The following is an 11,556-nucleotide window of genomic DNA, read 5'->3' on the forward strand; positions in this document are numbered from 1 at the left end:
AAAAGTTTCATGTTTTACTAATATTGAAATTGATGGACAACGAATACATTAAGCAACACATGGGCTACAGTAAATCTTAACCACAATGTAAATTTATATATTGCCTGTATATGTACATAGGTACACACATATAGAGTACATAATACACCACATGATGTTTGGGGGTAATTCCGTTGCAATTCAGGAAGTACACTGAAATTCAAATTCTCTTCAATGCTTTTCAATTAGCAAAAATTTGATTTGGAATTGTGTACTTTCTGAATTGACCAGAATTTAAATGGAATTGACCCCAACCTTGATGCTTACACACACACACACACACACACACAAATAGATATTTACCATACTTGATTCGTGGTTCAAATGGGAAAAATGCATAGATTGAAATAGTCACAATAAATGCCACAAGCCGGCTCTAAATGGGTTTCCAACACACTTAATAAAAACAGACTTTGGTCCTTAAAATAGAAACAAAAAATAAATGCGTATATACTTATTTTGTTCTTTAATGATGGAAAGGGAGATGGAAGAGAGGAATAATATCAATCCATGAACAACGACGACCTCAGGTAGGTAGATAGGTAAGGGGGGGGGGGGGGGGGGGGGGAATGATACATTGCCCTATGAGAGGTTGGTTGCAATCTGGGTCCAGAGAGGGTTAGGGTAGAGATACAGCCGTCTCAATTCACCCCCTTTCCCCTCGGCCCCTCAACGTTAACAGATCTCTAAGGTGAAAAGCGACATGGTGGATCGTGGAAGCTCCACCAAGACACTGCTTTTACGCATCCAGAGCCTTCAGATCTGCAAACGCTGAATGAATGGTTAGTGCGAAGGGGAGTGGTAGGGACTGAATTGAGATCTAATAGAGCGAAGGGGGGGGGGGGGGGGGGTTAGCGGACCAGAGGGGCCTGCTTGAGGGAGATGAGGACAGAGCGCATGCGGGACACGTCTTTCGCCTGCTTGCTGGACTTGGGGTTGAAGTCGCAGAGGCGCGCCACGCGCTCCCACTCGGTGCCCGGGTTGTTCTCGTCCATGTCCGACAGCATGGCCTCCTCGGCCGCTCTGCAAGGCAACACGGGAGGGGGACAGCGCTTTAGAGAGGGAGGGAGCAGGCCTGGGCCCCAGAGATCAGCAGAGTTTTACAGAGGGCCTTACTGCTGTTCACTTACACACCTCCTCCTCTGCAACACCACAGGGACAGACATGGGGAATCCCCATAGAAATACATGCCGAATGGATCTAAACTACCTTCATGACACGAATCAATTTGGGAGTTGACAATAACATATAAAAAAATATTAATTATGAAAATGGTGCCATTTTAGCATGGCTTTTCCAGCGTTTTAGTGAGGTCTGAATCTAAAAACCTTTGCTTGAGGAGGAAGTGTTAAGTAGACAGCAGCGGAGACCCAACTACATCACAGTACATCCAAAAAATAAACATTCTCCGGGTGGCCACATCAAAAACAGATGAAGAGAACAGGGTTGGATAAGATCATACAGCATGCCCCCTATAACCCCAATCATACAGCTAGCTAGTTACCTGCTTTTCCCTGTCAGTCTAATCAAGGGGATTTTGGGGAAAAAAGAAGCACAGGTTTTTTTTGGGACGGTTAAAACGCGGTTTGGTTGGTTAAAAATGCAGTTCGTCACAGAACTGGGGGGGGGGGGGGGGCGTAACTTGCCTTTTGGTTACGTTTAAATATTCTCTCAAGATCCAAGTATAGCATTAGGAATAGGTTTTGTCTTATGTCCTTTATACTTGTGCTTGATAAGTGCGCTCAGTGGCAAGTTCGTTTTCTTTTTAACAACCAAAACCTGGATACCGGAGACTTTGCCATGCATTTTGCTGCGGTTGGAAAGCAGGCCATTTGAAATGCAGCAAACACTTGATATAATAACCATAAGAGACTTTTGATTGACATGTCACAATCTTCACACCGATACCGAACCCAAAAGGGCATCTAATTCCACTAGAAGGCTTAGCATACATAACTGAAATTAAATTAAATAAAAAATGATAGTGCCACAATCACAATAAGACATTTTGAAATGCAAGCCAGGGGGAATAGCAAAACCCAAACCCACCCACCCAAGATAGGACACTTCCACTGCCAAAGAGTTAAGAAAATTGAAAGACCCCCTCTATAAACTAGAACACAATACACAGAGCAAAATGGGGATGAGAAGCCAATGAAAATTCACTGTCACAACGAGACTACAGGTACGAACAGGACTAGTGGACCAAACGTATCACAGAAGGGACACCCAGCTTCTAAAATCATTTCAATTGGCAGTGGATTTTGTATTCATCTACAGCAGGGCTCTCCAATCCTGTTCCTGGAGAGCTACCCTCCCTGTAGCTTCCTAACTCCAACTCCAGTTGTAACTAACCCGATTCAGCTTATCAACCAGTTCATTATCTTTTTCTTTTTTTTTTAAGGGTTGGAGCGAAAATCTACAGGAACAGGGTTGGAGAGCCTCGACTACAGTCTAGTCTAATTGTGCACCACTATTGAATATTGTCTTGCCATTTTTCTAGGTTAATATACACTTCTCCCTACTAGGATATTGTCTTTTTGTTTTTTTACTTAACTGGTCTAGGCGGTAGCAAGGATGGTTAATGTGTGTGCTTAAAGGTGCATAGGAAAAGAAACAAGGAGAAACAGATCACAAGTCAGATATATAGAAATGAAAAGTAAATGAGCTTTATGCAGATGACAAAAGCCAGCATGCATTTTCCCAGAGAGAAAAAAAGTCATTTCAGGGGGGGGGGGGCAGATTATTTTTATTTTTCTGTGCACTAAGTGTGCTTAGCTTGCAGCCTTCATCTGCTGTGCCATTGAGTTGGTTGGGTGAGGCAAAAAATACGTGCCCCCTTGGTCTCAGTAGCCGTGGGTCTTTGTTTTGGCAGAGACAAGGACGTTTGGTTATATGGGAACCTTTGCTCTTTAGCGATCGAATGAATTCAATGGTGGATAGATACAAGGGCTGCAAGACTAAGAGTGCGAGTTGGGCAACAACAGTAGCATGTCATTCTATGGTAGACAGTGGGTTGCTAGTAGCTATTAACAGATTCTAAGCAGATCACATTCGCATGTTTGAAGCAACGGTGTATCCAATGAGCTTTCAGTTTAGAAATACAGACGTACTAGCGACATCAACGCAACAGTTGACTGTCTACATGCAGGGCTCTGCGACAGTATCAGGCTACTGAAATTAGACTTCAACTGTTGGATTTTGTCATAAGTCGCCTCGTACGAGCCTTGGATTGTGCTAGCCAGAACAGCTCATAGGAACAGGAGCCCATCTCCTGTCGCGTGAAGCAGCTGTACAAGTACACCACCCTGGACAGGACGCTAGTCTATTGCAGCCCCCCTCCAAATATACATCTTTAATGCAGAGTCTTAGTTTGACAGTATTTGGTATGACTCGGCCAGGGATCGAACTCCCAACCTTCCAATCTCAGGGCGGACACTCCAACCACATGGCCACCAAGTTGGCGTATTCATTCTTAAAAATTGTAATGACGCTCTCCAAATGAGGGATTCAGAGTGTCCATTCAACATTGTCAACCAACAGACATTCTAGTACAGTACAATAGCTATTGCATAAATAACTCCTATAAAAAAAAAAATTAAACACCCATCTCTGCAGTTATTTGTGCGAGGGGGGGGGGGGGGGTGTGTGTGGTTATTCTAGAAGACACTGAAACAGCAGAGATAATGTTGGGATAATGTTGGAAAGAAACGGCCCTCCATCAACATGGTTGCCTTTGCACAGCTTTTCAGGAGCCTTATTGAACCCGAAAGGCTACCAGGTATAAAGCAGATAAATAAATAGCCTTTCTAATGGCAGGAGATCTCTTAAATAGTATTTAACAGACTAAAGTTAACCTTCAGATAATATGCCTGCATATTATATGAAGGTACTACTATATTGATAGGACTGTTAAGAGTTGGAGACACAGTTGCTTGAAACAAAAGTACAGTCTTAACTCTACTAGAGACATTAGCCACACGGTATCGACACGCAGCTGAGGTAGCCGAGGTAGTAGCTATACGGTTCCGTCAATACATTTAAAGTAGTGCGTCGCCAAGTAACACACCTAACCAATGTTTTTCTACATAGCGTCAATTTCTATAACTAGTTTTCCATGTGCACATATGAATAATACAAGTATAGATGATTTAAAAAGGGATCTAAGAATACAAAAACATTTGCAAATGGCGTGATGAGATGGCGTGATGATGGCGTGATGAGATGAAGGGACATATAGATGGATCATGGACGATGTAATTAAACAAGACCAAAGTAAAAGAAAAATGGCCACTCGATTTACTACACTACAGTTATGGCAAACATAATTCATACGGAAACTGAGCATTAAGCATTAAGGCTGATGCAATGACATTCAACAAACAAACATTCACTGCATAAAATTTAAAAATCAATAAAAAATTTAAAAAAAGAGACACCTGGTGGTTTTAAAGGTCGCAAAAACAGTCACGCACGCTCAAGATAAAGTCTACTTCTTTGAAAAATAACGTTTTAAAAAAAATGAAGGGGGAAAGCCAAACGTAAAAATCAGCATTAAAATGGAAGATGCGGCGTGCGATTGACGCGAGTGACGTCACGTGGGGAGAAAAAAAAAAGAAACAAATGTTAGTTTAGCAACATACACATAACCAATCAGGTCAGAGAAGGGCTGTTTGTAGAAATCCTCATCCAGAACCCTGGGAGACACAGGGGATGTCCCAGAGGAAAGCGGCAAGCAGGAGAGAAGAGAGAGAGCGGTAAAAAGGAGAAGAGCAAAAACGACAGAACAAACCCAGCCCAGAGCTCTCCCTCGTACAGTAATCTGCGTCCAAAATGGCACCATATTCCCTACCTAGTAGCATTACTTTTAACCAGAGACCTATGAGACTACATAGGGAATAGGGTGCCATTTCAGATGCACCTATATACAAAAGAGACTACAAACAACAACAGAGGCAGGTTAGAGGTAGCTAGACATGAGACAGAGACTGGAACATTGGCTGATACATTATTCAGAGCAGAGGGATGGCTTGGGTTACAGACGCTCAAGTTAGTGAAAACTAGACTTTATACTGTCTGAGCCCTTGGAGGCGAGGCATTCCAAAACCCTTATCCTAAGTCTTATCAAACTTATATATATATATATATATTTTAAACATCCTACATTTCTGTTTGCTGCTGGGGCTGTCCTGTTATCTTTCAATAGATATTAACACCAATTGATATTAGAATTCCTGACCTCAACTAGATATTTCTGAATCTGCCGTGCTCAAAAGGCTTGTGGTTCAAGGGTCAACTCTGGGGTCTCGTCATTTAGCAACAGCTGTTTCACCTCTTAGCAACACCATGCATGACTTGGATTGCCGCTCCAGGTCATTATCAGAAATAAAACTACCCTGAGAATTAATATACATTATAATTTTTCATTCCGGAACATACTATACTGATCTTTTTCACTGGTCTACCAGAGACTGCACACAGCTAGCCTACGTATTTTCATGTAGGCCTATATAAACCTTAAAACACATAAGAGGTCGTAGAGAACAGAGGGACCAATAGGAACAATTGCTGCACAATAACTAAACTATTCTGCAAGGAGATTTCTGCAGAGTGTCATTTACACTCAATGGACAGGGTTTCCTTTCGACGGCTCCTGTAGAAAAAAGTGAGTCAGTGGACAAAAGGTTTCCTTGGAGTCCAGTGGGTTTTTAGTCCTCCTGGCTCAACCCGGGCCGTTTCTACATAGAAATAGAATGACTAGACTATGCATTTTTACCTGTTATTCACTTTAGTCTTCTCCAGCTGCTCGTCCTGTCTAGTGTGCCACTCCTCCAGCTCTACCTTGGCCTTGTCCTTCCACTCAGACTCCTGCTTACGAGAGTTAGCGTCTGGGGAAGGGGAAATTAGGAAGCAGAAGAGGTCTTATGATTCACACAGTACATGCAATTCTCTTGAAAAATGACATCACAAAAACAGAAGACTTCTAAAAACCAGGGGCAATTTCAACATCAGCTAAATGTGCTGAGTTTTTCTTGCACTGCAAGTCAGGGCCATACGTTTTCCAAAGATTGTGGTGTTAGAGTTGGGCACTCGGCGCTTTGGATTCAACTGTAAATAGTCACATCGGTTCCTTCTATTCTATTGTTACACTGCTATGGCCCTCTAGCCAGGATATACCAGGGGCCTCTCCTTACCTAGGACCTCCAGCCTCTCTCTCTGCTCCTCCCTCCATTTACGCAGGCTCTCTGGCTCAGCCTGCAGCCGGTCGGCACTGGAGATGGCGGAGTATGCATCAGACGGGCCATTGCTCTCCTAACAAACACATGGGTGGTGTTCAACAGGGCACACTAGCAACGTTAAAACGTGTCTCATTGGACAAGTAGATAACAACTCCCCCCTTTTCTCACTCTGTTCCAGAGCATTTTCTTCCGTTTTGTGCCTACTGAACACAACCACGGTCAATAATATGACACAACAATGGCATTTAGTGTTCATTAGGCTATGGTTAAGTATTCTAATGTTTTCCATTGAGTCGATATATTCACAATCTCTGTTGTAAGATAAAATGGGAAAACATAAGATATTACCTCATTAAAGTCTCCATTGACAGCACCGTCCACTGCATCTGCAAATAAAATGAACCATTCATCACGAACAAAGCCATATCAAAGACAATGAAATGGCCTACATCATCAATTCACATCACAGAGTGGGTGTGTATCAGACCTCACTACAAGTCTTACTCTACGACGGATAGGATCAAATTCAGATTATGGATTTGTAGTTGTAAGCTTGCAAAATACTACACGTTGGTTTGTTCTAGTTGGGTGGGTATAGTTTGTGGAATGTTCCAACATGAATCTGTTCCAAAAACTTCAGAAATAACAAGGTTGCCAACAAACACATACAAAGTTGTATAGCGGCAGAATAAGATACCAGGTAAGGAGTGATACCAGGTAAGGAGTGGAATTCATTAAATTCACTCACCACGTTAATTCCTGAAATATATTTGTCCTCACTCTGGTAGCCTATGGACAAACATTAAGAATAAGCTACGTGGTAAGTTGGTGCCTATTCGGCAGCTGGTTAGCTAGGTGAATTGATCATACTACTTTGTATGCGTTGTTTGTTGGTAACCTTGTATTTTACAAAGTTTTTGGAACAGATTCCTGTTGGAACGTTCCACAAATTATACCCACCTGCTCTAGTCTAGTGCCCTAGTACATAAATGCTTGGTTTGGCAATATCTTTACGATGAACGATTCACTCATTGGAACTAGCTAGCTAGCTACAATTTAAGTCAGAAGTTTACATACACCTTAGCCAAATACATGTCAACTCAGTTTTTCACAATTCCTGACATTTAATCCTAGTAAAACTTCCCTGTCTTAGGTCAGTTAGGATCACATGTTATTTTAAGGAATGTGAAATGTCCGAATAATAGTAGAGAGAATTATTTATTTCAGATTTTATTTCTTTCATCACATTCCCAGTGGGCTAGAGGTTTACATACACTCAATTAGTATTTGGTAGCATTGCCTTTAAATTGTTTAACTTGGATCAAACATTTTGGGTAGCCTTCCACAAGTTTCCCACAATAAGTTGGGTGAATTATGGCCCATTCCTCCTAACAGAGCTGGTGTAACTGAGTCAGGTTTGTAGGCCTCCTTCAGTTCTGCCCACAAATGTTCTATAGGATTGAGGTCAGGGCTTTGTGATGGCCACTCCAATACCTTGACTTTGTTGTCCCTAAGCCATTTTGCCACAACTTTGGAAGTATGCATGGGGTCATTGTCCATTTGGAAGACCCATTTGCGACAAAGCTTTAACTTTCCGAATGATGTCTTGAGATGTTGCTTCAATATATCCACATAATTTTCCTCTATTTTGTTGAAATGCACCAGTCCCTCCTGCAGCAAAGCACCCCCACAACATGATGCTGCCACCCCCGTGCTTCACAGTTGGGATGGTGTTCTTCAGCTTGCAAGCCTCCTGCTTTTTCCTCCAAACATAACGATGGTCATTATGGCCAAACAGTTCTTTTTTTGTTTCATCAGACTAGAGAACATTTCTACAAAAAGTATGATCTTTGTCCCCGTGTGCAGTTGCAAACCGTAGTCTGGCTTTTTTCTATCAGTTTTGGAACAGTGGCTTCTTCCTTGTTGAGCGGCCTTTCAGGTTATGTCGATATAGGACCCGTTTTACTGTGGATATAGATACTTTTGTACCGGTTTCCTCCAGCATCTTCACAAGGTCCTTTGCTGTTGTTCTGGGATTGATCTGCACTTTTCGCACCAAAGTATGTTCATCTCTAGGAGACAGAACGCATCTCCTTCCTGAGCGGTATGACGGCTGCGTGGTCCCATGGTGTTTATACTCACGTTCTATTGTTTGTACAGATTAACATGTACAGATGTTTGTACAGATGAACATGTATGCACCCCCCCCCTCCCTCCCCTTAAAGAGTTGCATAACATGAGCTTGCTTCTGGCCAATGTAGCTAACTAATCGGTCAATAATCTAACTTCCTGAAGACGACAGTTTTGTATGAAAGTCCAATGGTCATTGGGCCATATATCAAATTGCAGTAATGAAGTGGCCAGTAATGTTGTTGGTGCAGTGGGATCAATCCAATGACAGGAAATAGACGCAATAATAGCCAGGAAATAGACGCAATAACTAGCTAACCGGTCATTCAAATACACTATATTTTCTGTTAGTTTATTCACGACACTTCACAAACATCAAGATATCAATAAGTAAAGTTACGTTATTAACTAGCATATACACATGTAATGTAGATACTAACTAGCGCCGTTAGCGAAATTAGCGTCACCTTGCGCATTACGAGCTAGTTTCCCGAACATTTTAAATAGATGGTCTGAAATATCGGATCCAGCCAGCTAAAATGACGTTACTTGTTTTTTCGCGTAATCTCCTTCCTTTAAATATCCTGCAGACAGTCGATGTAGCTTGCTAATGTAGCTCGTTTGCTGGCTAGCTAGCTAATTAAGATGGCTAGCTAACTGTGTACACACTAGCTGGCTAGCCCATAGCTAATCAGTTATAGCCAACTTGCTAGGCTTTGACCCAGCCAAATAATACGAACGAGCTAGCTACTGTAACTTGCTAAATTAAGAGTTTTTAGAACACAGTTACCGTTTGCATCGCCTGTCAGATTATTGTCTAGCGACGTTGGAACCTCTCCGCTGTCCAGGATGCTGAATCCTTCGTCATTCTCAATCCCCGCGATCTCGCTTTCTTGCTGGGCCAAGAATGCGGCAGCGGGGTCTTCGTCCGTCCCATTGCCGGCCGCAGCCTGTGGTGCGCTGAGCATGTCAAAATCGTCCATATCTAGCTATTTGATGGTGGTGGCTAGCTATTGATAACGTTACAGTATCTAATGGGGGAGTAGAGCAGTGGATCAGCTCGAGAGATAAGGGAGGAGACAATGAAAATGCGGAAACTCTGGCAGGGCCAGTCAGAAACGAGGATTTTTTATTGACTTTGCTGTGCACCAACCACACAAGGAATATGATTGCACCTGATATGTAAGGGTCCCATGATCTAGCGTGCGTTGGGTTAGGCAATCTTGCATCTCAGGGTTGTCAAAGAATTTGGAATTAGAATATTAGTAATTTCATGAATATAATCTATATGCAGGGTACAGCAAGTGTGCATAATATTGTCTGCACTATAAAAATATGTAAAGCAAAGATTGGTTCAAAGAAAAACAATCATATTTTATATCTCTTTAAATGGCAAATGGGGAGATGACACGTGATATATACTGTCAAAAATCTTTGCTAGCCTGTGATCATAATATTCAACTCTCCTGATGTTAATTTAGAATGTATAATCAATGGGTTATGGGATGCATCTGATATCTATAACCAATTTGATACACTTCTCTTTTCACTCAAGTGGTCTATTTGATAATTGGTGCCTATTATGGCAGTGATGGTCTACTGTATGCCTATACTGTATTACATTCCAAATGCATTTCTTAGTTAGATCCGGTGATCCAGAGTGGCGCAGCAGTATAAGAGACGTCACTGCAGTCCCTGCTTGAAATCAAGACTGCATCACATCTGGCTGTGATTGGGAGTCCTATAGGGCGGTGCACAATTGGCCCAGCGTTGGCCATCATTGTAAATAAAAATGTGTTCTTAACAGACTTGCCTAGTTAAATAAAGGTTACTTTTTAAATGATTATTAACAATGAAGGAGTCATTTCTAGCCTGAGTGACAGTCTGTTTGTGCTATAATGCCAACTCTGTTTGGCTTGACAAAGACAGCAATGGAGTTGGCAGATCTGGGACCAGACTATAAAGCAGCTACTGACAAGAAACCCATAGAAATAACCCACTTCTAGTTGGGTAATACTACAAAGTCAAACAGTCATACAGTGCATTCAGAAAGTATTCATACCCTTAACCTTTTTTCCATGTTGAGATGTTTTGTCATGGCCTACACACAATACCCCATAATGTCAAAGTGTAATTATATTTTTCCACATGTTGACAAATTAATAAAAAATGAAAAGCTGAAATGTCAATACCCCTTTGTTATGGCAAGCCTAAGTTCAGGTGTAAAAATGTGCTTAACAAGTCACATAATAAGTTGCATGGCACTATATATTCCCCACCAGACACACCACTGTGGGTTTCTTTAGGTCTACTGTACCCAAACCAAACACGGATTTAATCTGTCGCTTAGTTATGTATAGAACCATTTCATTTTGGACCAGAGATTACTCAGGCAAAATGTTTTTTTTCTAAAACAGAAACAAATTAAACAGTGTCACAGGGCCTCTTTTCTTTTAAAATGTCTAATTGAACTGTACTGTGTATAATACTACGAATACCTATATATTAATCGTGTGTAAGAAGTATTTTTGTTTTCTTGACAATCTGACTCTTATTTTTAATTTATTCTAATATTGTCTGTTCTTGTCTATAACTGCTCTGTGCTCTGTCATGTAATTTATGTTTTGTGTGGGCTAAGCTAAACTATATATTTTCAAAGATTATCTTTGAATCCTAAATTAACCAACATGAATGAGCATTTTTTTTGTCACACCCTCATCTGTTTCACCTGTCTTTGTGCTTGTCTCCAACCCCTCCAGGTGTCACCCATCTTCCCCATTAACCCCAGTGTACTTATACCTGTGTTCTCTGTTTGTCTGTTGCCAGTTTATTTTGTTTCGGCAAGCCTACCAGCGGTTTCCCCGTGCGCCTGTCTTTCTCGATTTGCTCCACCATCCTCTTCCTTGGTTACATCATCGCTTCAGGGAATGTACAAATGGATCCCGGGAAGGTGAGAGCGGTGGTGGATTGGCCTCAGCCTACGTCCAAAGTGCAGCTGCAATGTTTCCTGGGATTTGCCAACTTTTATCGCCGCTTTATCCGGGGTTACAGCATCTTTCTTCCCCCCCTGTCTGCACTCACCTCTCCCTAGGTTCCGTTCACGTGGTCCCCTGCTGCTGACCGGGCGTTTCGGGACCTCAAGCACCGC

The 11,556-nt window shown here is 41.9% G+C and overlaps 1 protein-coding gene across 3 annotated transcripts; it reads right to left on the minus strand.

Annotated features, from left to right (window-relative positions):
- On the minus strand, positions 1-9,508 carry LOC109894130 (clathrin light chain A). Of its 3 annotated transcripts, XM_031828423.1 has the most exons (7): positions 9,199-9,499; positions 6,627-6,664; positions 6,234-6,351; positions 5,816-5,927; positions 4,683-4,736; positions 2,597-2,632; positions 1-1,062 (listed from the first exon to the last, which is right to left on the minus strand). In XM_031828423.1, exons 1-7 carry the CDS (start codon positions 9,389-9,391, stop codon positions 891-893), a joined length of 723 nt encoding a protein of 240 aa, XP_031684283.1. In that variant the 5' UTR covers positions 9,392-9,499; the 3' UTR covers positions 1-890. The 3 variants fall into 3 exon arrangements, with proteins under 3 accessions (XP_031684283.1, XP_031684284.1, XP_020342953.2); XM_031828424.1 differs by lacking the exon at positions 2,597-2,632; XM_020487364.2 differs by lacking the exons at positions 2,597-2,632; positions 4,683-4,736 and having other exon boundaries at positions 9,199-9,508.
- Positions 9,509-11,556: the final 2,048 nt, after the last annotated feature.

Source organism: Oncorhynchus kisutch, linkage group LG7 (assembly GCF_002021735.2).
Source record: "Oncorhynchus kisutch isolate 150728-3 linkage group LG7, Okis_V2, whole genome shotgun sequence".
Classification (NCBI taxonomy): Eukaryota; Metazoa; Chordata; class Actinopteri; order Salmoniformes; family Salmonidae; genus Oncorhynchus; species Oncorhynchus kisutch.